The sequence below is a fragment of the Tribolium castaneum genome, chromosome 5 (assembly GCF_031307605.1).
Source record: "Tribolium castaneum strain GA2 chromosome 5, icTriCast1.1, whole genome shotgun sequence".
NCBI lineage: Eukaryota > Metazoa > Arthropoda > Insecta > Coleoptera > Tenebrionidae > Tribolium > Tribolium castaneum.
In genome coordinates this window covers 15855847-15882621 of record NC_087398.1, presented here as the reverse complement: position 1 = coordinate 15882621, position 26775 = coordinate 15855847, and the positions used below count along the sequence as shown (strand labels likewise).

Genomic DNA, 26775 nt, shown 5'->3' with positions numbered 1-26775 from the left:
CTTACTGTCTCAATCATTTAAAAAATTTGTTGTTTTGGCACAGGCCCCTGAAGGTCTATACAAATTATTGGTTTACTGGCAGGGGTGGGGCAAAGGGGCGAAACGGCCCTTTCACTAAACATCAATTGCGTTTCGGAATGAAAAAGCAAAACATTTTGTAGAATTCGGTGAAGAATTCTAGAATGTTTCAATATTTTATTTGAGTGTGAAAAAATGCAACAACCGAATCTTGCAAATTCTTGAGTTTAACTCGCCTGGAAAACTGAATTTTTTTCCTTTCGCGACGGCTACAATCGACAAAATTTATTATTTCTATTTTGTTGCATAAAACAGCAGCTGTTGATTTCTCGGTTTATTTTGGACAAAAAAGTTTAACTTATAGTAATGTGGTGGTTCTTCAGTTTTACAAAAGATGGCACTGCAAATTTCTACTTACCACTATAGCATTTCTTTTTGTAAACAAATAGTCGTATTGTAAAGTTGTCTGTCTTATAGTTCGGTTTAGAACTGATCCGTAGACAGTTCAGTTATAGAACTTACAGTTCCTGAATTGTAGTGTGGTGAATAAATTGTGCTTCATATCATTAGGGAAGTGTTTCTTATTTCTAGTCCTACCACTCTACAGTAATAACTTTTCCTTCCATTTTAATAACAACTCGCTTAAAAGGTCAAAGAGCAAAAATAACATCATTTTCGACGTAATTCTGCAATTTTCGGCGTATTTTTTTATTCAAATAGCAAAATAATAAAGTTTCTGATTGGATAAACAATAAATAAAACTTTTGAAAATAAAGAGAGATAATTTTATGTTGACATAATTTTGTACTTTTTCATTCCCTTCTAAAAAAATATCGCTAAAAACAGATTTTTGAAGTATTTGACTGCACAATTTTCGACGCAATTTAATGATTTTTTTAAAGCAATTTTGATGCCAAATGCAACAAATAGCTCCAGTACAGTGATTGTAGTGGTTTTTCTATAGTTGGTCACCTAAGCAAGCGAGAAATAATTCGACAATAATTATTAATTAACAAATAAACTCAGCAACTGCTAATATAAATCCAAGACTCCTTATCAAATAATATTGAAAAAAACAATACGGTGACACCAAACCTGTAAACTTAGGTAAATAACTCACAAAGTGTGAAGAATTCAAACTTGGATAAAACAAGTACTGTTTTTATTTCAAATTATCGCAGATTATTTACAGGGTTTGAGAAAATGAAGGGCAATGCTATAAAAACTGTACAAGAAAATGGACTACATGGAGGGTCTGGGAAAAACAAGTAAATATCTGTTTCTATCCCATCACTGATTTTTTTGAGACGTGTATTCCTCAGTTCCAGCATGTAGTAATAACACATGGGAAAAAATCACTTTACACATTTCTCTAGAATCTAACAATAACACTATTTTTAAAAAGCATTATGCTACAAATTTAAGAAATCACACAAAATTTGTTTGTTTTTCCAGTGGCGTTATGCGACAAAAACAATTTATTGCACTAGAGACGCTTATAAAACCTTAGCAAAAATCGAAAAGTATACTCGAATATACCTGAGGTAGTACATTTCAGTTTGTGAGAAAGTAAAAATACCGTATGATCGAAAAAACCGGTCATTTGAGGGACCATTTTTTTTGATCTAGAGTACACTGAAAAAGGACACCAAGCTACAAATTTATTTCTCAATTTTTTTTCTTTATCAAAACGCTGGAAGACTTCTAATAATAAATAAAAACAAACGTCGGAGCGGCACAATAATAAATAAATAAACAAAAATAAAGTATATTATATTATAAAATGAAGTGTATGATATGTAACAGACTAAAATAATTTATACAATTAAAAAAATGTAAATCGGTGACGAACCAGAGTATTCTTATTCACATGTACAAGCATTAAGTAAAATAGTCCTCACTATGTTGTAAATTACAATATAAATTTTAAAAACTAATATTAAAAATCACTATGAACCAAGTCTTCTTTGTTACATTGTTCAATATACCACAGTACAATTTCACTTTTTTATTTGTTGGTAACGATTCTGCTTCAATTTAATCGCACAAAGCTGCTGAGTATAAACAATATAATGTCCCATTAAATGAAAAGCAGCTGTCTGACAATATAAATTAGTACGGAATAGAAAGTCATCAACGTTCAACTTTTTCTGTATATAGAACGTTGATAAACTATTGTTAGACAACTGTAATGTAATAAAATTAACAACCATAAAGATTCTGCTTGTAGATAACAGATCGTAATACTTTAAGAACCATGAAATTGCAGTTGTTGACGATGGTGTTATCGATCCAAAAATTTCGAAGCAAAGACAGATTTTCATTTAAGAAATTACGTATCGAATAATTAAAAACAAGAGAGATCGAGCGTCCAGTTTCAGAGATATTCAGTTTCGAAAATTGAGTTTTTGACTATCTTTTTTTACATTAAACCATATAGAGTATACCGGAATTATTAGGCTTTGCGCGATAAGATCGTAAACAAGGTCTAGCTTTTTCAATATGTGCTTGATATAAGTACGAAGCACTGTATATACAAATGATAATGATAAGGGCTCGTTTTTTAGTTAAAAGGAAATTACGAAGTAAAAACTTTGCTGATTATTTTTTAACGATCCGTTTGAATTTTTAATTACTTTCAAAAAAATCGGAAAATGTCCTAACATGACCCATGAGCATGTCAGATTTTTATATTTTTCGATAGTTCGAATAGGGCTTTAGACTACTTAGTATGTTTTCATGAGGATTCAAATCGATTTGAATACGGATCCAACTCATGAAAACACCTTGACCTGAACGTAAATGCCATTTTGCCATTGGTATGTTACTATCAACTTTTGTTACTACTACTAGTTACTCATATTTGACTAGAAAATTCACGCCATATCTCATCTGTTCGATTTTACTTTAAAAATTATCTAGAACTCGGACCCCACAACACTATTAAATTGTTGTTAACTGGAAGCGTACTCCATTGGTATTTTTTTAAATTCACATCCAGTGTTGCCAACAGACTCCAGTATTTCTGGATCAGTCTGTAGCATGCGAATCGAGATACAAAATAATTCCATCTTTTGCATTAAAAAAATTTGTGTCGCTAATAAAAATGAAGGCGCTTCGAAAGTTAAACCGTCTTGGCTCCAAATTTAAAATAGACTAGTACGAGTAGTTCACTAAGGACCGGTTTATAGAAGCGTCATTAATTTAATTCGCAATTAAATGTGTGATTAACGGATCACGTGACGAAACTGAGCCAATTTGATTGGTCTATTCGCGTTGTTAACTTTTAACAACGCATTAAAATTTGATGAAGCTTTCTATAAACTGGACCTAAGAGTCGGTTTACAGAAAGCAAAATTAATATTTAATTCAAGATTAAACTAATTCGAATTAAGTTGCCATTTAAAATGCATTGACAAATCTCAAATTAATGTCGATTAAATTTTAATTGCGATTAAAATGTTCTGTAAACCGGTCCTGTGAGCTAAATTAAGATTTAATTCAGAATTAAACTAATTTGAATTAAGTTGCCATTTATAATGCATTGACAAATGTCAAGTTAATTGCGATTAAAATATTATTGCAATTAAGATGTTCTGTAAACCGGCTCTAAGGGTCGGTTTACAGAAAGCGAAATTAAGATTTAATTCGAAATTAAACTAATTCGAATTAAGTTGCCATTTAAAATGCATTGACAAATGTCAAGTTAATCGCGATTAAAATTTAATTGCAATTAAAATTTTCTGTAAACCGGCTCTTAGGGTCGGTTTACAGAAAGCGAAATTAAGATTTAATTTGAAATTAAACTAATTCGAATTCAGTTGCCATTTAATATGCATTGACAAATGTCAAGTTAATCGCGATTAAAATTTAATTGCAATTAAAATTTTCTGTAAACCGGCTCTTAATGTTTTAGAACTTTTAACTTTTTAAAAAAAATAGGAAAGAGAAGCATCAAATTCTTATTAATAGTAGAAGTTTATTTTCTCCATTGTAAGAGTTAATTAATTACTTAATAAAACACCAAAGGGCCTTTTAATTTGTATTTATTATTAATTATTTTACAGCTGTTTCGGCCGTTTTTAATTGTTAATAATTTTACAGTACGTAACGAATTTTTTGTAGGTCTGATGATGGTGTAACGACCGTAACAGCTGTAACATAATAATAAATAAGAGTTAAAAGGACCTTTGGTATTTTGTAAAGTCTTACTAATAAGCTGAAAACAATTGACAACTAAAATTCCCACAACAAACATGAGAAAAAAATACAAATTTTAAAGATACAAAAAAAGTAAAGAATTATATTTTTGAAAGAAAATCATCGCTTCTAAGTCAACTGTCCTCAAAAACTCGAATCGTGTGTTATTATAAAACTGAAATAAACTACAGCATCAGTAAAATGCTTACGGCCCTCGTGCACTAAACAGTGCTTTATCTTATGAGTTATTTCAATAATGAAATGACATGTTGATGAAATTTACATGTTTTATATTTAATTAATTAATGTTTAAACTTAGCGAAGAGATAACTAATTTAATTTACCATTTAATTTCGTAGAAGGAATAGGATTCCGCAAACTGATTTAAGAAATAGCACCCAAATTTAATTTAAGAAGGCGAAACTTTTTTTATGATTTCGTGTGCAATAAACTGTATGGAAAAGAGACTTTTGACGATCGTCACACAAGACATAATTGCCGAATAATTGTTCCCATTAGCAACTTAAAAAACGCCTAGAAAAAAGAACAAGTCCGGACTTCTAAAAATTTTCTTTTAAGAATAAAATTAACTGGACGCCCTTTGGTGACGACACTTCGTACTTGCCGAAAGCAGTAACGAAATTTTCGTAATTCCTCATTTAATGAATTATTTAGCAATTCTGCATGTATCCTGTTAATTCCTTACATTAGAGAGAGTCAGTTTAAAAGTATGTGGTGGTAAACACTACTGTTGCTTTTGGTTGTGCGGTTTTTCGGTTTTTCATGATTATAAAGTGTTTTTTGTTGGACTTTGAAAGTGGATAAAAAGTGATAAAGATTTTGTTTTTGATTTTCTGATAACAAAGTGTTAATAAAACAATTGCGTAACTAACTACAGCCCATAAGTATCAGGTCACAGCCGATGCTGGGTTCAAAAAAAAACAGTAAATTATTGTGTGTGAATTTGAGGTTACAATTTTTCCACTGAAAAAAAAAATCATGAAATACGGCGGTGAATCTACAAAACTGCAATTAAGATTAAGCCAACTGCTGATACATTTTTGTATTTTTCTGTCGGTTACTATTCTGTCGCTTACGGTTCTGTGCAATAACGATTCTGTCACAGACACATTCTGTCTTGACCATATTATGTCAATGTGCGTTTCTAGTGATTACGTTTCTGTACATTTATTTTTATTTTGAAGTGCGTTTTTATAATTTACGGTTCTGTCGTTTTACGTTTCGGGTAACGTCCGGTTCTGTGAGTGTACTTTTCTAGGCTTGAAAGCTCCCCTGTGGGGTGTGACAAACCCTATGGACAAACCCCAAGCGATTTTAAAATGTGGTATTTTCGAAATCTGTATTTTTACGTGACTACCCTTTTCGATAACTTTCTGAAATAATCGTTTCTTTAAGTATACATACATCGCTAACATGATGACATTATGTTGCATTTAGTTTTGTGACACGTTTAATTTGGCTGGGGTTTGTGAAACCCCATACGTCAGTTACCAGTGGTTATTAGTCTCGGATTCGAGTTTTGAGATAATAGTTATTTACGTAGCAAATCCGTAAAATGGACTTTTAGCGGACGAATCGACGAATAATGAGATGAGTCCGTTAAAACTATTTTGCGAAAGTATTGCATACAAACTTTTTTGGTACCAGCTCTTTAAAAGAACAAAATTGTAAAATTCTTTACATTTCCAATTCACCCTCAAGTGCAGTCGACCGATAGTCATAGCAACGACTAATTTATTGAAACAATAATTATTGTTTTGTCGAATAATAAATAAATTAGAGTCCGCATAATGTTGCTATGACGACTTTAAGTACTTGTGCATTTTGCGGAGTCAAAGCAGTTTCCAAAGTAACCATCTTAGGGAGCGTGTACCAAAATAGTTATTTATGTTAAAAGGCCGTGAACTAAGACTTTTTTTATGAGAATGAATATTATTTGGCGAGGCGCAGGCCGAGTCTTTTCGTTTTCGAAATAAAAATCATTGAAAATTAGATCAAATATTGCTGTGCGTTTTTGATTTAAAAAGAAAAGTATGGTTGCTTGGATACTGCTTAGTTGCTTGAAACAGTACCTAAAATTCACAAAAAGCTAAAAGCGGCCAAGCAGCGACAGGTTCAACTTTTCTAAAAATTGCAGATGTACAGGGTGCTGCATTTTGGATGTCCGAATAGGAAATCTCCGAAACTAAGAGGTTTCGATAGAAACAAGTGTGACACATTCTCTGGTCCGTTTTTTTGAGAACATAATTTTGGTCAAAACCGCTTCCCGCTATCGTCTTTTGTTTTCAACTTATAAACAAAAGTTGACATTTTAGCGGAAACTTAAAAAAATCATATCTTTCTTAATATAAAAGATACACATTTGAAACATTTGAATACAGACATTATAGAAACACTTTTTTACGGATATTTAATTATGTTATCAGCGATTTTTTTAACCTTTAGTTTAGCTGTAATAACATAAAGTTTTATTTTCTTCAATAGGAATATAAATACAGTTTGATATTTTTATGCTTTTAATAAAAAAATGTATTTAAAATATTTGAAAGTAGTTGACTATGAAAAAATTATTTCACATAAAAGGTGAGAATAAACTTGAAATTTTGTGAACGGTTAAAGTAACAATTGTGAAATTACAAAAATAAGCTAAGTCAAAGTTATTTTCAATTAAACAAATATACGATCGTCACAAATTTTAATTACATAAAAAATGTGCAGAAAATTAAAAATGATGACATTTGATGACACTGTTTTATGATTTAGTGAAGTGCAATGGAGGCGACGTTGATAATGATATGTATTTTGTGACCGCAGAAAGATTTGATTTTGGTGTTTGGATTTTGTAAAAAAAATTATTAACAGGCAATCATACAATTAATAGAATTTTTCTTTGTCCGGCATTTCATTTTTAATTAGAAAATAGAATGACAATGTAACCTTGCCATTTTAAATCTAAAAACAAATAATTTTTATTAATTAATATATTATGCTGTTTTTGAATTCATTAGTGTTTAAAAAAATCATGAAATTTAAAAATACTTGTTGGGTAACACATTTTTCAGTTTTAATTAAAAACCCAATATTTTTTCAAGGCCTACTAAAAAGAAAAAAATGTTATGTTTTACCTTAATTATTTAAAATAATGTATTACACAAATAGGAATATTAAATCAAAAAAAGTAAACTTTTCGAAAATGTCATAAACAACTATGATTCCTATTTAAAATAATACAACTTTATGTTATTAGTTATTACAGCTAAACGCATGATTAAAAAAAATTGCTGATAGCATTATTAAATTCTCCGTAATGTTTTTGTTTCAAATGTGTACCTTTTATAATATGGAAGATATTAATTTTTTATATTTTGCTAATATTCAACTTTCGTTTATAATTCGAGAACAAAAGACGATTGCAGGACGGGGTTTTGATCAAAATTATTTTCTCAAAAAACGGAGAATGTGTCACTCGTTTTTCTTTTAACTTCTTAGTTTCGGAGATTCCCTATTCGGATATCCAAAATGCAGCACCCTGTACACTTCATTGCACGGAAATCGACTACACTGAATTTTTGCCTCTGTAGCTTGCCTTTATTCAATTATTTTTTACGTTAAAATAATTATTCTCGTCAATCATTAAAATATCAAAACTTACACCAGAAGAGAACCGTTGCCAGGTTCATCAAATCAAAATCTTACTTATGAAGACGTCATACGTTTCCAAAAATTAAATAATTCCATGTGTATTGTTTGTATCTACTGTTTTGTGACGTTTGTATACCTCATTCTTTTTTTAAATCAATTGTCAATGTCAAAAATTTTGAAATTATGTTGGAACCCTGCGATATTGCTATAGAAACGAAGCCTGGACGACCAATTTTAAATGGAGTTGCCAACGTTGAAACAATTTGACAGTTGGTTTTAATACCAGATGGACTTTAGATTTGGGTGCGTACATTATTAGACGCAAGAGTCGTAAAATTGTGTTAAACACACTGTATTTAGACAAAAGAAAGCAGTTTACGATTCAGTTAGCACACGTGCATTTTTGTTACGTTCTAAGAAACAGAAATCCTTTCCGACATTACAGCAACATTCCGACAGGCACAAAATTATAAATTATTAAATTGTTTCGTAATAAAATTAGATTAATACTTTATTTCGTGTATCTATTCCAAACTTTAGAATTCATTTAACTTGAAAATTACTCATAGAGACTATGATCGGTTAGGACCAACGATCGGTTACTTATAACGAACAAATTCTAAAGCCCCTTGAGTGTTCGTTATAATCGAGTTCCACTGTAGTAAACTTGTGACTTATAGAAATCAACTTATAAATTTTTATGAAACAGGCCCCAGATAGCGATTTACAATCGACTCGATTTCGAATAAAATGGCAAAAGCCTTGATAATTTTTTGTCGCAGTGTTGTTTCACAAGTGCTATCCTTTATATCATTTTCCTTGGAATACGAGCTCTTGCTAGACATCTGTTGGTTAAACAAGTTCATTTAGTTTTCGTTACGAGGCACCGCCCTTAAACACAAACTTTATCTGCTCATATAATAAATAACTATTTTTGCATTTCTGCTTAAAGTACGTACGTCTTGGAAATAATTTTTTGAAAATAAAATCAGTAATCAAATTAAATAAAACTAAATATACACGCTATGAGAAAAATATCACAAACCCCAAACAAATGGTCTTGAGTGCGACCAAGATACATAAAAGTGTATGGTATGTACGTCAACTTAACGTAAAAACGCCGCCAAAGTCGAGAGCACGAAAGCTGTTAAATTAAGTTGAATCAGATGGCACCACAGTTTCGTTGACAGCGTGGCCCACGAAAATGACATTTCGCTTCACTCATTTGGCCGTGCCACTAAGCCTAGTTTCCATCGTGAAATTGATTCTATTTGACATTTCCAATTGCACGGCAGATTACGACCTCTACCCTCGTTTGAGTTTCAAATTTTAGCTGTAAAGCGTTGTGATTTCGTCGTCATACCAAATGTTATCTGTTAAAAAAATTAAATAATTTGCTCATATATGCGTTAAGACCAAGATGGTGAGTTAAAATAGCTTCCAAAGAAGTTTTTCAGCAATAGAAGTTAAATTTGTTCTTTTGGAAATGTCTAATTGAATCCCAATACGATAAAGAGTACGTAGAATCACACCCCGAGAAGCTATAATAATAATGAGCTTTTCCAGTGACTGATGTGATGGCCTAAGATACTTAATACGTACAACGCTTACTGCAATGAGTAAAACAGAAAAAAAGACATAAGTGGTCAATAATTTGCTGTGAAAATGGTTTACGCAAAGTTTAGTATTACACGTAATCTTTTAAGCTTTTGATTAAAAGAAAAAATACATTAAAATACCTAGGGAGTTCAAAAATAAACTGGAATTTTAATTTCAAACAACTTTTTCACATATTCTTCCTCTACCTCCCTGCGCATACGCCATTCCTTTGGTAGTTTTAAAACTCTAAAAAGTTTTGTTAAAATTTTGTTTCAATAAAAAATTATGAACAAATTCCGGTTTATATTTGAACTCCCCTCGTATATTGGTTGTTTCTACTAAGTAATAACCTAACTATTGCTTGAGATTTTAAACAAAGATTTATTCGGGTTACTCCAGGCGAAACACTTACGTTTAACCATTGAACCAAATCTAAGAAAAAACACAATTGCAAGAAACAACGAAAAAAACAACTCAGAGCGAGATTATTAAATTAAGAAAAGTGCTTGAAAAGTGTCAAGAGCTGAACAGTCACAACAATGCCCCTTCAAATGTATATTATTTAAAAGTAACTAAGTAACGGTGAAATTTTTCGAATTTCGCGGTTTTATTCTGCTATTCTGCCTGTAGAGGGCTCTACATGCCGGCCGCTTCAAGGCCTTCTGATCTGAATCAGAATTTCATGTCCAGTGAAACGGCCACATGAGTGAAGCGAAATGTCATTTTCGTCGGCCACGGTTGACAGTGCTGTCAACATTTTCATGCAAAAGTAAAATTTACAAAAAAGATGCTTAAATTGATAAGAAAATAACTTGGAAAACGTTAATTTACTGAGCCTCTTGGGGGTATCAAGTCTTTCTTGACCTGTCATCCCCGTAGGGGCCGTACTAGGGAGAGATAGATAATAAATTTGTGCTGCTATAAACCTTGTCTGAACTATTTTGTGCCTGAAACTTCAACACTATTCTTCTATAAGGTAAGTTGGTAACGTGAAAGAATGGTAGACTTTTTGCCGCTGAGTTTTACAGAATTTTCCCTATTAAGATGACTGGTCAAGAAAGTCTAATACCTTCAACACTCAGAAAATTAACGTTTTTCAAGTTATTTTCTTATCAATTTAAGCTTCTTTATTGTAAATTTTACTTTGCTTGAGAATGCTGACAGCATCGTCAACAAAACTGATAGTCCTTCGCCTACCGTGGTGCCGTCTGTTTCAATTTAATTTGATTGCTTTCATATTCTATGCTGCTTTCGTACTCTCGTTTTGACGTTAAGTTGACGTACCATAAACTTCTATGTATCTTGAGTGCGACCTGTTATCTACGCTTTTACCCTGATTGACCGTTACCAACAAATAATCTCTCACACAATCCAACCTACCGTATAAAACACGTACGACAAAGTCTATTCGGTCCAATACAGTCGTCGTGACAGAACGCTCCGCACTTTTTACATACGACCATCGCTTTCAGACTGCACGCGCAATTGTCCGTCGTCCGCTTCGGCATCATTTGCATCGGCTGCATCGCCGCCCCCGGATGGTCAACCATCTCGCCGCCAATGATCGTATAATTATGCATTTGATTCTCAACGCTTACGTCGCCGTACACTACACCGGAAGGCAGTCTCTGTCTGCGCGTGACCGCTTGAGTGCCCGGATTCGGACACTGAACAATAAAGTCGTTCGATTGTGGCGGCTGGGGCGGTGGCTGCTGTTGAAGGATCGGATGGTCCGCGTCGACACTGGCCGGACGACCGCGCGCTGTACCCACTGAAACTATCTGCGAGACGCCACCAGTGTTGATCGGCGTCGGGAGCTGCTGCTGGTGGGATGGGGGTGCGCTGGACGAACGGGGGATGTTGTGGTGGTCGCCGACGCCAGCGCGCTGCACGAGGATGTATTGGCCGACGGCGCCCATCGGATTCGGGGCTTCAACCACCTACCAAAGCAGATACACACAAATTTTATATCAGAAAGTATTGTTGATTACATAAAAATGTAGTCGAAATCAATTGATTTTTCGATGTAAAAGTGATCTTTTCTGACCAAACTGTTGTTTATGGCAGAGGCGTTAGCCGAGACTGCAATTCAGATAAGGCCAAAAAAGCACCCTAGGCGATCATTAATTGATTGATTGATTTTTCGAATACTATTTCCAATAAAAGCATAGTTGTCTTTGGATAACAAGACAAACCAAAAAACATCTGTCAACTTTAATAGCGTCCTTCGCGTCGATTTTAAAACGGGTCAAAATGAGTGGTAGTGAGAGTTCCGATACCCCCCAAGAAGTTTTGGGAGAGACAAATGTTGCGACGTTGAGTTTACTTCCCGTTGTTAAATCACAACAATCTTTCTTGGTGAAATAGTTTTTGACAAATGGGTCCAAGAAAATGCCAGATGTGTACAAAAACGCAAAAATTTAACAGATGAGTACAAAAAAACGAAATCTTTATGCGCCCAAGGAGGCCACAGAATTATCTTTTTTGTAATCATCGTCTTAAAAAAGTAAGGACGCTATCACTAAATTAAAAAAATTACAAATTATTGAAATTTCAACGTTTCTTATACATGAATTATTTATAAGTATAACACTTGGATACTTAGTTTGATTTTTGTACATTAACTGAATCAACGTACTTAGTAGTTTTCTCATCTTTTAAATAAATAATCCAGCAAAACTGTCAAGACAAATCAGGGACGTAGGAAGAGAGGACGGAGCGGAACCTATACCGTCAATACTTTGAATGCGGTATAAGGCGGCTTCACATGACATTATCCTCACCTTTTCAGTAGCATACCGTACCTAAGGCGTGTTTTTTTTTTGTAGTGATTTTGTGTAATTTTGGTGTTTTTATAGTTACTGTACTACTGTACACTTGTTACTGTACACTTTTTACACAGTCATTTTTAAAGTTCCGAAAGGCATTTAATTAACTAATACTCAAAAAGCACAAATTGTGGCCAAACTTGAATGCAGATGGTTAATCCTAAAGTTGGCGGCAGATTTTAAGTAAGTTTAGAAATTAATTAAAACATCATTTGTGTGGTAATGTAATAGCAATAAAAATCCAATTTCACAAATAAAGAATTGCAAAATGGGCTTTCAGTGTATGCTTTTTCAGTGAACAGAAGCGTACAATGGCGGACAAAAGTCTTCATACATCAATGTCATGATTACAACATAATATGTAAAATGGTTTTACATAAGTAACCACACTTTTGATTATTGACATTTTGACAAACAATTCCATTTGATTAAAATCAAAGACACTGTCACACGGCGAACACAAAGTTGGGCTCTAGAAACCAATAAATTAGTGAAGTGTGTGAATTTTAGGTTAGAATTTTTCCACTGAAAAAATCATGAAATACTTAAATAAATCTACAAAACTACAATTAAGATTAACAACTGCTGATACATTTAAACGTAAATTATGCCAAAAAGTAGGCTTTTTAATGTCTTTGTAATAATTTTCCAATAAAGAAAGTGAACCAAACAGATATTCGTTATTCGTGTTTTCCCCGTCATCTCTAATTTGTCAACATTCGTTTCTTGCTCCAAAGATACAGTAGTCATCCCGCATAGGCAATGCAATAATTGTGAAGCCTCAAACTTCGTACAACGCTTAATAAAATATCCGAATAAACACTTTCCCGTCATTTATGGTTACTGTTTTCGACCTAGTTCAGTTGCGCCCCCAACGGTAATTTTACTTCCGAATTACTGCGCTCACCGTCCACTCGGCCTTGTGAATGCACAAATTTGAAACTTAATATTTAAGAAAAATAATAAACAAAATTGTTAATAATTTATTTATTCGACGAGTGTGAGTGTAAATCAGACGCTTTATTTCACGACTGGATTTATTAAACGCCGAATGATGACGAGAGTTTATCATCCACGAGGTGAAATAAATGAACCGATTTATACGAAAACGAGTTGAATACAACATTTCATTCTTTGAATTAGACTCAACAAGGCTTAAAATTGCTTTAAACTTGTTATAAATAATCTGACGTTTCGTACTAAATGACTAAAAATTGAGGTTTTTTCATTTTATTTTTAAATGACACTAACGTTTTTTCTTTATGTATGTTGTTGCTAAGGTCCTCAAAAATTTACCATATTATTTTTTTCATGCAATTTGAATTTGATAGCATTTTAATAGTATATTAAGTATTAAGAACGGTAAGGAGATTTTACCGATCAAAGACAATTGTTTGTAGGAGGAGCGTAGCGACGACACCAATTATTGTCTGAGATCGGCAATCCTTAACGTTCGTGATGTTTATGGCGTTTTTTGCACGATTCTTAATTTTTTTAAATTTATTAAATAACGTCAAAATACTTGTCAAGACAGAAGGTTATGTTTACCGGTTGCTACGTCCAAGGCGTCGACAAATATTACTTACCGACGCGCCTAATTTACTTACTGACGCCTTTCGACGTAACAACTAGTAAACACTACATACTGTCTTAGAAACAGGCGTAGTAAACAATCAAATAGAGCTTAGTCGTGCAAAAAACACTTTTTCCTTACAGGCCAAGTAGAAGAATGTGTCCTGTAAATAACTCTAAAAACGTTACTCAAAACGGCTGAAATTTTAGCGTGGGTATTCTCCCCCTTAATTTCTGATGTACAAAACATAAAATCATGATAGTACTTTAAAAGCAAATAGTGGACGGATCCAAAAGTGTCAGGTCATCTCTTAGGAAAAGATAAAAATTCCTATGACAACAAATTGTTCACGTCCTGTAGCTCAAAAATACGCCAAAAACCACAAAAAAATCAAAAATAAGGTAAGTTTCGAGCGAAACGTTAACTTGAAGCACATTTTGCTGATAAAAACTGTTATTTTAAAGAGACATGATATTTCGCTGGAACATACAGAAAAATCACCAAATAAAATTGAAAATGACATTATTTTTGTCAAAATTTTGCATCTTTCGAGTGCTTTAGCGTATATTTTAACTAGAAACCATGAAAGAATGAATACTCAGGAGGAAAGGATAGTTCAAAAAGCTGTTATTTCGCGCCACGCAACGAAGCTGTAAAAGGTGCTTGCAAATGGCGGCCTATTCCAGACACGTAGCATAAGGTTCTACTGAAGGGCAACATAAATAAAATTAAATTCGATTTTATTTATCAGATTGATTGGAGATTGTTGAAGCTGGTGTTTTAAGTGAAGTGAGAAATATTAACACAAAAAAACAACTAAACTAAAACCGGTAAAAAAGCCAACAGAACGCTAGACGCTGTGGTTGTTATTAGAAACGCCACTGGTGGAGCGAGTGCATCAGTCATACGTAAAAGATCGGCAATGTCCGTTGCGCGTGAAACTGCGCATCAGTCTAAACGATTCTTGGATTTGTGGTAAAAATTTTACACGGCGAACATAGCTAACTTTACCTCTAGAGTATTCATTCCTTCATGCTAGACACACAAATAAAAAATAAAAATGACACTCTTATTGTATTTTCAAGTACCATAAAGTAGTCATTTTTTAGCTAAAAAATAAGCTTCTTTCGAAACATTTTGCCAAAACTGAGAATAAAATTACCGTAATTTGGTAATCAACATTGATATTATTTTAGCGTGCTTTGCTCAATTAAATCAGTTTCGGAACCAGATACTCATTTTAATTATTTCAGTGTGTGGTTTGTAGTATTTACTCACTCACTTCTGGACTTAAGGCAGGAGGTTGTGGAAGCACAGCCATAGTGACAGGAATTCCCTGTCCTGATGTGAAGACGTGTCGCACCACCACAGGTGGACTTGGTTGCCTCTGTTGTTGATAAGGAACTGACCTCGCCTTCTGTCCTACGTTTTTAACGCCATTATTTTGCACCATTTGGAAGTTACCACTGGCAGGCAATGGGGGCGTAAACGTCTTAGTTGAACCTCGAGACGAAGTCACTGAACTGTACTGAGTTTGTCTATTGTTTTCGTTCTTTTTCACGTTGTTGTTACCTGCGGCGGCGGCAAGAAGAGATGGGGGTGGCTTCAACTGACACCTAAAAACAAGCAATTAACTTTTATCTAGAATTTTGCCACATAATATTTTTTTTGTTCAAATTTTGGTAACAAAATTGCTATCAACTTATCACCATGTCCACCTGTTTTGTCTGTTTTTGTTCTCGTCCGTATAAATTAAAACACGGATTTTAAAGTTTTTCCTTTTTTTGTGGAAATGCCCTTTACAACCTTTGGAATGCGATTGTATCTTAAAATTGTGCACTTATATCCCTTTTCCTGATTATGACCTTTTGAAATACTTTCAATGACTTTAATAACCTTTTTATTTTATTTCTGCTTTTTTTTAATTTCTTGCTTTATTTTATACTTACCAGAAAAATAAAAATGTGTACAGTGGCGGACATGGAATTTTGAACACCTATGACATCTCGTTGACATAAACATATGGAATGCTCCATACCTTTTGACAACGAAAAGCGTCCAAAATTCCATGTCCGCCACTGGACTATCTAAAACACTAATCAAAATTGTAAGTTGTTATTTTTAAAAATTAACATCATTACTCATGAATTAATGGCTTCAGAAATGTCATTAAAGTATTAAAATAAAGCATTTAAAAAATTAAGTCGACCAGTACCAGTATTTTTTTTTTTTTGAAAAATGACACAAAAAATATACAAATTTTTTGCATTAAAAAATAAAAATTAATTAATCGAAATTTTATTAGTTCTGTAGTGCCTTTTTAGATCAACGGTGCATGCTTGAAGCAAAAATTTCTTAATAAAAATTAAATTCTTCTTTAATGTATGTATGTTACAACAAATGTGTAAACTTGGCTAGTTTGTAAACTACATGATTACTTTGTAAACTAGCCAGACCATAGACTATTTCAATAAATAAAAACGCAACTTAAGTATCGGCTAGCTTTTGAACTAACCAAGAATCTTGCCTAATTTACTTATAATATAAAACAGCTGGAAGTTTTAGAAATTTTTTAAGATGTCTTTACGTTAGAACACATAGTACAACACATGGAGTTATTTCAACGACCAACTAATTCAAATTTGAGGGACTGTGTAACCCAACATAATACTTATATCTCATTCTTTTTTTGAACCAACTGTCAATGTCAAAAATTTTGAAATTATGTTGGAACCCTGCGGCATTGCCATAGGAATGAAGCCTGGACGACTAATTTAAAATGGAGTTGCCAACGTTGAAACAATTTGATAATTAATTTTAATTTCGGATGGACTTTACGTCCCGATTGTCAAATCTGATGTGCAAAATGTAAAATACAGAATACAGATAGTTTCGAAATAGTTGGACATGAACTTGTTGAAGTAGAAAGAAAAATCAAAGTAGCTTATGCTTAACAACACAAAGTTATTGATAGATATTGTTTTTAATTCAAATGTTTTATATAAACTGTCATCACAGTCTTTATTCTTCTAAATAAACCTTAACAAGTTTTTCATCGTCTTTATTCTAACAGAACTTTTAGGGTGATACAGTCTGGTCTTTATCAGAATTTTTTTATCAGACAGTTGGTTATTATTAAAAATTAACTGTAATACAGAATGTTTATAAAAGAGTGTAGCATCTCAGGTGGTTCTGGAATATAAATTTGCCGCATTTAATTATTTTATTTCTATAAAATTGCTGAAAAGTACCAAGTTTTATCTATTCAGGCAACCAGTCAAACCAAATTTTTCATATACTAACTTTGATCGTTTTTTCTGGAAAGACATTTATAGACATTTATTGTATAAAAACAATACTTTCTTGAAACACAAAATATTCAATGCTTTAGTTACTAGTTTTCAAACTAATAAACTCGGTAGCTAATTTAGTAAATAAAATGATGATGCGAGATACTTTTTGCATAAATCAAATTGACTTCGTAAAAATAAGTAGCCAAAATATAAGTTGGCTAATTTATAAACAAGATAAAACATCCAATGTTTTATTTAGCAAATAAACCCGAATCGGTAATCAAAAATATCGCGTAACTGGCGTAACTATTCATAAGTCCTAACCCCATTTTTGGTAGAATGCTAAAGCATTGGAAATTTCTGTAATAAAAGAAAGTACGGTTCTCACATTAGCTTTAAAGTTTATAAACTAACCGCTATTTCAGAAGAAATTGCGTTTTCTATTAAAATAAACAACAAGGCAACGGTTTGGCTAGTTTATAAACTAACCAGCTAGATTATAAATTAACCAAGTTTGCACATTAAGCGTAACAAATACAGAGTATCTCAGTGAGTTGGTAAGGTTCATTATTGACCTTTAAATGTTAGAAAAGAATTTTTTACAAAAGCCGTAGATACTAACCCTTTGTCTCACCTAAAATTATTTTCAAGTATGTAGGTAAACACGATGTTTCACTAGTGAGCTACAACGTATAACTTTTTTTTAATAAAACGCACAATTTTTTTGCATTTTGGGATATAGCTTTCAATATTCATGTTTTTAAGCTAACTGTTGTTGGTCAATTTTGCCAAATTTATTTTAAATTTCATTTATTTGACGAAAACATGGTTTATTAAAAAAATATTAGATAAAAACTAAGAATCGTAGGAAAGTAGAACTTTCACTACTTTAATGAAGAAAACTTAAAAGATCCAATTTCTTTTAAACCCACTGCAATAAAGAAGATAGAGAACTATCTTTTGTTGACGGTTGTTGCAAGTAGAATAACTCAAAAATTTAAATGGAACACACTATTCGGAAAAAAATAAGGACACTCACATGAGAATGACCAACCCTAAAAATAAGTCTCAGTTTTGCTTACACACATCTGATAGACGATTACCAGAATCTACAGACGATTCGAGAAACGTTATTCTCATTGTAACTTTCGCCATCATGCTCTTTTCGGAGGAGGTTAAAAATTATGATTTTGGGGGAAAATCTGAAAACACACAGAGTTGGTGTCCTGTATGTGGTGCTTGTCTAACAATTGCCCGATTGAAGACATTTTAGAACCTCATGTGGTACCCTATGGCTGTTATGTCGGGAATAATTTCTTGTTTATTCGCAAAAATGCCCGATAGTACCAGACTTCACATAGCTAAAATTATGCATCAGTACATGTAAGAGGTCAATTTAAGAACATTGTATTGGTCTGAAAAAAATCCTGATCTTAATCTTATCGATTATGTTTGGAATCACCCTCAGCGAGGCTTGCTAAAGCAGCAAAATGAATTTTGGTCTCAACAATAAATACTGTAAAATGCCCTTCTGCAGTGATGGAAAAAATTGGTTCAAAATTATGTTGTTGTCCTCATAGCAAGCATTCCTAGAACATTGGATTCGGACTAGAGGTGATAATACACGGTATTAATGTTAAAGTGTAACACCTACAAAAATTATAATTTTTGATAAGAATTAATTTTTGTCCTTAAAAGATTTTTTTGCAAATAAATAAATTTCAATTCTTATTGTACTTCCAAAAACAATAAAATATTTTTTGTTCCTAAATTATTTAAGAAAATCACCCGTGTTGCGATAATTTTGTGTATTACAAAATAAGAATTATTAGGTTAAATAAAACCTTTGATAAACGTAGCGAAGTTTTACTATAAACACGTTTTAATGTCGAAATTTAAAGGAAAACCTTGCAATGACATCTTCTTGGTGGTCCCTGTGGCAGGCTCACCTCGTAGGAACAGCGACTTTTAATATAAGTTTACCCCCTAACTAGCCCGAACACAGCCCTAAAGTTAAAAATACTGTGTCAGGATATTCGTTTTTGTTTGTTAGCTGGTTCAAAATTTATTTTTAGGAGTTTTACAGTTGCGCAGTGTTGCCAGTTTTATTTTAGTTTTATTTTAGTCTTATACTGCTCCAGAGAGACAAATTTCTTATCCTTTATTAACTCCAAAATTTAGACAGTGACCCCCAGTTTTTTCCCCTTAAAATACTTATATATTAACCCCTTAAAATACTTAAGAAGCGCTTATTAGTTATACTAAAAAACGTAAAAAACCCAATTTTCCATATGCCAGAATGTAAAATAGAGTCAAAAATTCAATTTTTAAAATTCAGTATCTCCGAAACTAGACGGTCGATCTTTTTAATTTTTGCACCATCGATGCGGAATTCTTTGAACAATATCTGTTAAGTTTTAAAAAAAATCTTAAGAAAGTGAATTTAGGCACCAACTACCTTAAAGTGGTGAAAGTCCTACTTTTCTAAAATATTTTGTTTCTGTGTAATATTTTTTAAAAGCGTGTTTTCATTACTTTTCAATTATTTGAAGGTCAATAATGGACTTTTTCAACTCTCTGGGACAAACAATAACTGTTATTAACAAAATTGATTTCAATTTACCTGAGCTGATCCCTATTGGGACTATTCTGAATGACAGCTTGACAAATCTGATAACTCCTTTCTAAATTGACAGCCCCCGGTGGCGGTTTGTTGCTCCCTCTATTTCGATTCGAACCACTACTTTGCGAATTCTTCGGTTTTGATTTGGTGTGTGCCGGTACAGCCCTGATTGGTTGACTCGTACTCAATGCCAGATAAGGTAAAGCACTCGAACTTTGTACCATTCCAGGCCTCGGTAAAGTAGGACATTGCGTTTCATTAACTGGGGGATTCACCAGAGACGAAGTACTGACAACCGAAGGCAAACAAACGATGGTAGTTGGCGGAATCACAGTCGTTACTGTCTTACTAACAGAGGGCGTGACAGTCGAATTCGTTCCATTGCTCGAACTGACTGTACTTGTTATGAGACTATCGTTACTAATAATTTCCGGTGTTAGAGTCACTTCCAGCTCGAGTTTGACTTGATTTCCGGTGAATTCCTGATAGTTTTGGTTCGGTTTGTTATTGGAGGTGGTGGTGGCGTTGGTGGCGTTATCATTGTCAGTGGTTCCCAAAGCCGCTGCCACCATTTCCGAATCCATTTTCACATCGTAAGGCCAATCGTTTGGAACAGGGAAATTTCCTTGTTCTAGTCTCACTTCGAGTTCTTCTTGCATCGGAATCACTTCGACGTGTTCGGTGGGATTCTCCTGACCGACGATGCCGGCAGGAACAGACTCTAACGCGTGCAAAGGCACTTCTAGAAGTTTCTCGGTGCTCGAATCGACTAAATCCCAACAGCAGCCTTCTGTTGGCGCTGAAAACATTTAAGGGCGATTTAGATTGTGGAAACAATTGACGCTGAATGTGCGATAATGAACATGGTGTTTTGGTTATACGATAGACTTTTGCAGACTCGACACGATTGATAAGTTATAAATCGTGACGGTTTTTAGACCACCAACCAAGACAAAAAATATTGAGCAAACAGATTTCCGTTGCATTTTTAAATAAAAAGTCTTAATGTGACTCGTTTGTATAGGTACTTACCCACACATTAGACCACGAAATTCAGTTTCGGATGAACGATTAAATTAGGCGACGTCTTTAAACCGTTTTTTTTTACAACTGCAATACATTTACCTGTAATGGAGTTAGTCCACTGAGGTAAACGAGAAATCATGAGCCAAAACTTCCTTTCATATCTAAATTTTGTATTATAATAAATTAAAGTAATTTAAGTACACATTATTTTTTTAGTAACCAATAGACTCAGTAAATGTTGCAGTGAGTCAAAAATTAAATTATATACAGGGGCGATTCACGAAAGCCTAACCAAATTCTCTATGCAACCACCATTACATTTCGCAATGATTCGTATTCGTATTCCTATTTTTGCTAAATGATGCAAATTCACTGCAAACTGTACAAATATCTGAGAACATATATAACACTGTTTTAAGACTAAAGTCATAATCCAGTGCTTATTTATTAATACTTGTGATCGTGGGACGGATTCAATTACAGGGACAAGAAATAAAAACAAGCCATCACTATCAGTGACATGTCCATAAGTCCAAGGGAGTAACGTTGTCATAAATTAATACTTGTCTTAAGTGATCAATATGGCAAATATTTGATACAAAGTTAATATTGAAAACAACGATGTTTAATGCAAACAGCTATTAGAAAGATTGGCCAAAAATTTCCTGTAATTTATTAAAACTGAGCTCCAAACTGAAGAAAGTTATCCACATTTAAAATAAGTAACACAGTTGTAATCGTATATAAAGTACAAGAACGGTAAGGAGATTTTACCGATCGAAAACAATTTTTTTCTTACTTTTTTTAAATTTATTAAATATTGTCACAATAATTGTCAATACAGCAGCTTATGACTACCGGTTGCTAGAGCTTATTCCAAATCTGGTGGCGAACTGACATTGTCAAAAATGACTGAATTTTGACAATAAACACATGTTTACTATTGAAAAAAAATTGTCCATAGGCGTCGTAATAAAATGATTTTCAAATCCACTGATAGTCTTTAAAAAATTATAGTGAGAGGCGTAAAATGAAGAATAATGAACAAATTATTAACAATAATAGTAATTTTTGTATGTATCATCGTCCTCAAAATTTATTAAAATAACAACTAAGTAAATTTTAGCGAAAAAAATGCACGCCCATGTATTTCATTATCTTAACCAAGTGAGTGCATTTCAAGAGACTTTTATGTCACTGTCAGTTCGCCACCAGACATGGAACCACCTTTACGTCCAAGGCGTCGACAAAATTACCTACTGATGCCAAATTTAGTTACCGACGCATTGGGCGTAGCAACTAGTAAACACCACACTTTGACAAGCCCATAAGCGTAAACATAAGCACAACATAAAGAAAACAAGAAAAATAGTTAATGTTCGTTTCAAAAATATTGTACGACCCATTTATTATTTTTTTACTGATCAAAACCGGATCAATTACGCTTTAATATTACCCTTAAAAATTATATGATGACGTCATGGCGACGTCATATTGACCACTGTAACTTATTCAGTCAAAACTGACCGCAGATAAAATGTTTTTGTATTTTCTGTTTTAGAAAAATAAAAGAATTATGAATTTTATGCATTACTTTAAGCTCACTCTGTACACTTCTTCAGCATTACTTTCAAAATTGGTACTTTGCTCTGTAACCACACAACTTTATTTATTGCTTTCCGTCTTATTCAAAAGTACTATTCTGTATTTTCGTTTCTTTACCACTAAAAATTGAAGAATGTTTTAATTTCGAAAAGAATTCCAGTAATTCGATGATTTATCAATTAGTTTTTTCTACAAGCAGACAATTTAAGAATAAAACGATAGATTCTATGCTTTGTATTCACATGGCTTCGTTTCATGCACAAAAATTAAAGTAACAAACTGTTCTATAAAAAAGAGTTGGTGTGTTCGATAATTTATATGTTGGTTCATCAGAAAAATTAACAACAAAAAATAAAAAAACAAACACTAATACAACGTTTTCTTACCAGGTTTTCCTTATTTTATTCAATTTTATGGTACAACTTCCAATTTCTTACGATCACAATAAAAAATACGGTCAACTATAATACAAATTTGTTTGATCACAATAGTGCATAAATACATATTTACATGTATATGTTAAATGTCATTTTTATTACACTGCTTACATGTTCTCCAATGTCAAAAAATCATTTTTTGTAATCCCATGCTATTTTAATGATATTCGTTATGAAACGAGTTTTTAATATAATTTTTTGTAATTTGCCCCCTTTTTAACGTTTTTAAACAAAAATTGTTATTTTAGTCGATTTAGAGATTTTTTTAACAGTTGATAATGTTTCAATTTTGAAAATGAAAAATTGATTTCAAAATTTTGTTTTATCCAAATTCTGTCAAAAACAAGAATATAGATAATAATGAAAGTAATCTTGGATGAACTCCCCCTAAAATTTGTAAAATTTGCAAAAATACAGTCTCGAATTTGCTTCTTGCCAATCTGAAAATTTTCGTAAAATGTTCGGCAAATAATGACTATTATGACATTGCACTTGATGACGTTGCGTGCTTTAAGATGCCTATTAAAGCATTAAAAAAGCGGCAAATTACAAAGGAATTATTTATCATAAAGTATATTTCGCGGTCTCTGAAAGCCTAAAACTTTCGTGTTATTTTACCAAATGGTGTGCGCAAAAATGCACAAATGCCTGTAAAAAACTACCGTGAATGTTAAAAATATGTAAAGACGTAAACTACAGTTGTCGAAGCCAAAAAAAAATTCTATGTGAAAGGTCAAAATTATCGTTTTTCTTTTATTATTCTCGGAAACAGTAAGCCTTATCATGAAAATGGTCAGACAAAAGTTGCAGCTCATACCATCATCTATAAAAATTGTTTTATTTTTGTCCTACAAACAACCAATCCTGAGTTTTCTCCATTCGAAATATCGAAATACAATCAGGGTGTTCAATGTTAAAACACTACCTTCCGTCAAAATGGCATTTTGCGACCGCGAACGTAGATGTCTCGCACTAGTGCGCGAACTTTAATTTACACGGTGATTTAGAAGAGTCAGACAATCTTTTAAATGGTGATAGAAAACATTAAAAGAAACCGAAAAGTGCTTTTAATGTTTTTTAAACCGCGTGATTTTTAAACTGCAAATGACGAAGGGCAAATTTGAAATAATTTTTTCTCATGAAAATTTTAGTCGTCAGTTTTTCGCAGTCTGTTGGGAATGCAAAGCTCAACATTCCGGCATTTTTTTAAGTAATTAGTGAATTGGTTGAATTTAAATTAATTTAAAACGATTTGGCACTGCGACAGTATACCTCCCCGGTATAGTCCTTCGTAGTATATAAGATTACCCTTATTACATTAACAGAAAATACATATTAAAGTGAGAACTTTGAAGAGATGTATCCACCTCAAGAAATTTTTTGAGATATAACTAAGTGGTTCCTAAAACCATGCACGAGATTGTACGGTGCTTTGAATCACGCTGTATAATAATAAATGCTGGTTGTCATTTTTCCACTTTGGATATTGAATTGAATATCGGAAGAATAAAAATAAATCGCTATTTTATTTATTTTCTTTTTAACTCGATTGACAGTTGACACTTTGGCAAGCCCATAAGCGCAAATAATATAATTAATGTTCGTTTCAAAAAAATATTGTACGAAGCTCTGCGTGAAGACGTACTCGACGCATTTGTGCAAATGAAGCACTCGTTCGTTTCCCACTCATGTTAGCTTATGGTACATTAATAGCCGATTATTTTTTTTTAATATTTGCAATTAAGTTATAAATAAAAATTCTACAGCGCCTGTCGTTTTTTTAATCACCTTGCATACGAAAGTGGCAGTGTGCAAAATAAGATTGGCAGGTGTTTCAAAAACGCTTTATTGTTCACTTTAATTTTTAAATTCAATCTATTCTGTTTACTACTCATACTTGTTACAACACTCGCCTCCGGCTCGTTGCATAACATACTATATAAAAACAACTCACCTTGCGCTGTGTCGTTCCCAAACAACGTCGCCTCTATATCCACCTCAGTCCTCTCCTTTTCCTTATCGGCCTCCTGGACCGTAATCTGTCCCGACTCTAGCACATAATTCTCCGCATCGATAAACCTATCCTCATTCGCATCATCATCAGCGATATTCCTCACGCTTTCGAAATTGCTTTCGGTCAACTGCGCCATCACTAAATCGGACTCCTCCACACTCGCCTCGAGCTTCTCCGCCGAGTCCTCCAGACACATCCCGGCGTCGCACAGCGTCTTCTCCAACACGATCGACTCCTGCTGCAAAATCAACGAATTGGGAAGAATCGGAAACGAGTCCTCGATTAAGTTTGGTGCGGGGTTTTCCTCCTCCTCCTCTTCGTCGATCTTAGGCTCAGTTTTTGGCTCCTCGTCTTCGACCTTTTCATCGGTCGAAGGCTCCTCCTCGTCTTTGGTGTCGCTTTCAGACAGCACGATCGAGCTGTCGACGGAATCAGGGTCGGTATTACAGGGTTCTGTAACTTTATCGTCAAGCGATTGGCGCTTTGAATCGATGGATTCGTGACTAAGCGATCTCCGACGCTTGTTATTGTTACTACAAATGATTGTCTCTTCGTCGGTTTGAAGAATCGTTTTACTAATGTTGATTATACAGTTTTCTTGTTTTTCGGCTTGGGTTTCGCTGGTGTCTTTAGGCGTTTGGTTTCGGATCGATTTGATCGGTAACAAATCGGGGATTGGTGTCTTGATCGGTTCTTGATTCGATATTTCGGATTCTTTCAAACTTGTGCACGATCTAGTCATCGCTCCGACGGTTCGTAGTCGTTTGATAGGTGGCGCTGCTTTTGCTTTATTGGTGACTGTTGTTGTGGGTCGTAATTTGATCGTGGTTTTGATTGGCGGTCTTGATGCCAGGGGTGTGTTGAAGTTTTGAGGCGGCTCAGTTTGACTCCTGTCGCCCCAAATCGGTTCGAAATGTTTCAATTTCCAGGGATCTAATTTACTACGTTCTTTGTCAGCTTCCAATTTCAATTTTTGTTGGTTTTCTGGTGTGAATTCGCCTTCGGCGAGCCGATCTTGCCATTCGACACAAGCCCGTGCAAAAAACTCGTTATTGAGTCCGGAATTGCTAAGTTCGAGCGAATCCGTCGAATTTGTTACACTATTATTTCGATCAACGTCTGGTAATAATTGCACTAGTTTGTTTTGGTACAGAAGTGGTAGAGAGGCAAAAGTCGCTTTGTTGAGTAGTAATCGCAGGTTTGTGTTGACAAGGATCGAGTCAGGAGTCTCCAAATCGATGCAGCCCTCTTTGGTTTGTTCCAATTGCGCTGCAGTTGAAAGTTTCTTGTTAGTGCGTCGTCTGGGTTTCATAGTGAAGCCGGGAATCGACGCTAGGACTTCCCGCATCGTAGGGGCTTTGGCTGGGGGCGTCTCCTCGGGGGGCTGCGGAGGCAACGGTTTGACTATTATACGAGGAACCGTCGAACTGTTTCCCGATGCAATCGTCGTGTTCTTTTTCCTGCGTTTGGCCTGCTGTCGCAGCGCGAGCTTGATGGCCTTCTTCGTGGGCTCGGGGGCCGCTTTTTCTGACACCACTTTTTCGGCATTTTCTTCCTCGCCTTGACTCGAAGCACCGTCACTCGCCTCGGGTGTAACGTCTATTTCCATCACGTAACCGAACAGTTGAGGACATTAAAGTTTACTTGAGTCGATTTTTTCGACTTGTGTGTGAAATACGACCGAATTTTCAGGCGAGCATTCACCCCATATTTTGGTGCGCGTTCGGGTCACAACAGGACTCGTTGCCATTCATTTACAAAATGCTAGGAGGCGACAACAGTCTTAGTCTTTTTGTTTAAAAGCACTCGGTCTTTGACAATAAAACACCATCCGCCATTTCATAACCGGGCCTAATATAAACAGGATTTTTGGACTGCTAGGTTGGCCACACTGGT

At 33.9% G+C, this 26775-nt stretch overlaps 1 protein-coding gene across 2 annotated transcripts; it reads right to left on the bottom strand.

The window, feature by feature from the left end:
* Positions 1-1163: 1163 nt before the first annotated feature.
* Positions 1164-26775, bottom strand: Asx (Additional sex combs). Of its 2 annotated transcripts, none has more exons than XM_008194692.3 (4): positions 24820-26775; positions 19798-20596; positions 15164-15497; positions 1164-11420 (listed from the first exon to the last, which is right to left on the bottom strand). In XM_008194692.3, exons 1-4 carry the CDS (start codon positions 26486-26488, stop codon positions 10857-10859), a joined length of 3366 nt encoding a protein of 1121 aa, XP_008192914.1. In that variant the 5' UTR covers positions 26489-26775; the 3' UTR covers positions 1164-10856. The 2 variants fall into 2 exon arrangements, with proteins under 2 accessions (XP_008192914.1, XP_008192915.1); XM_008194693.3 differs by having other exon boundaries at positions 11280-11420; positions 15160-15497.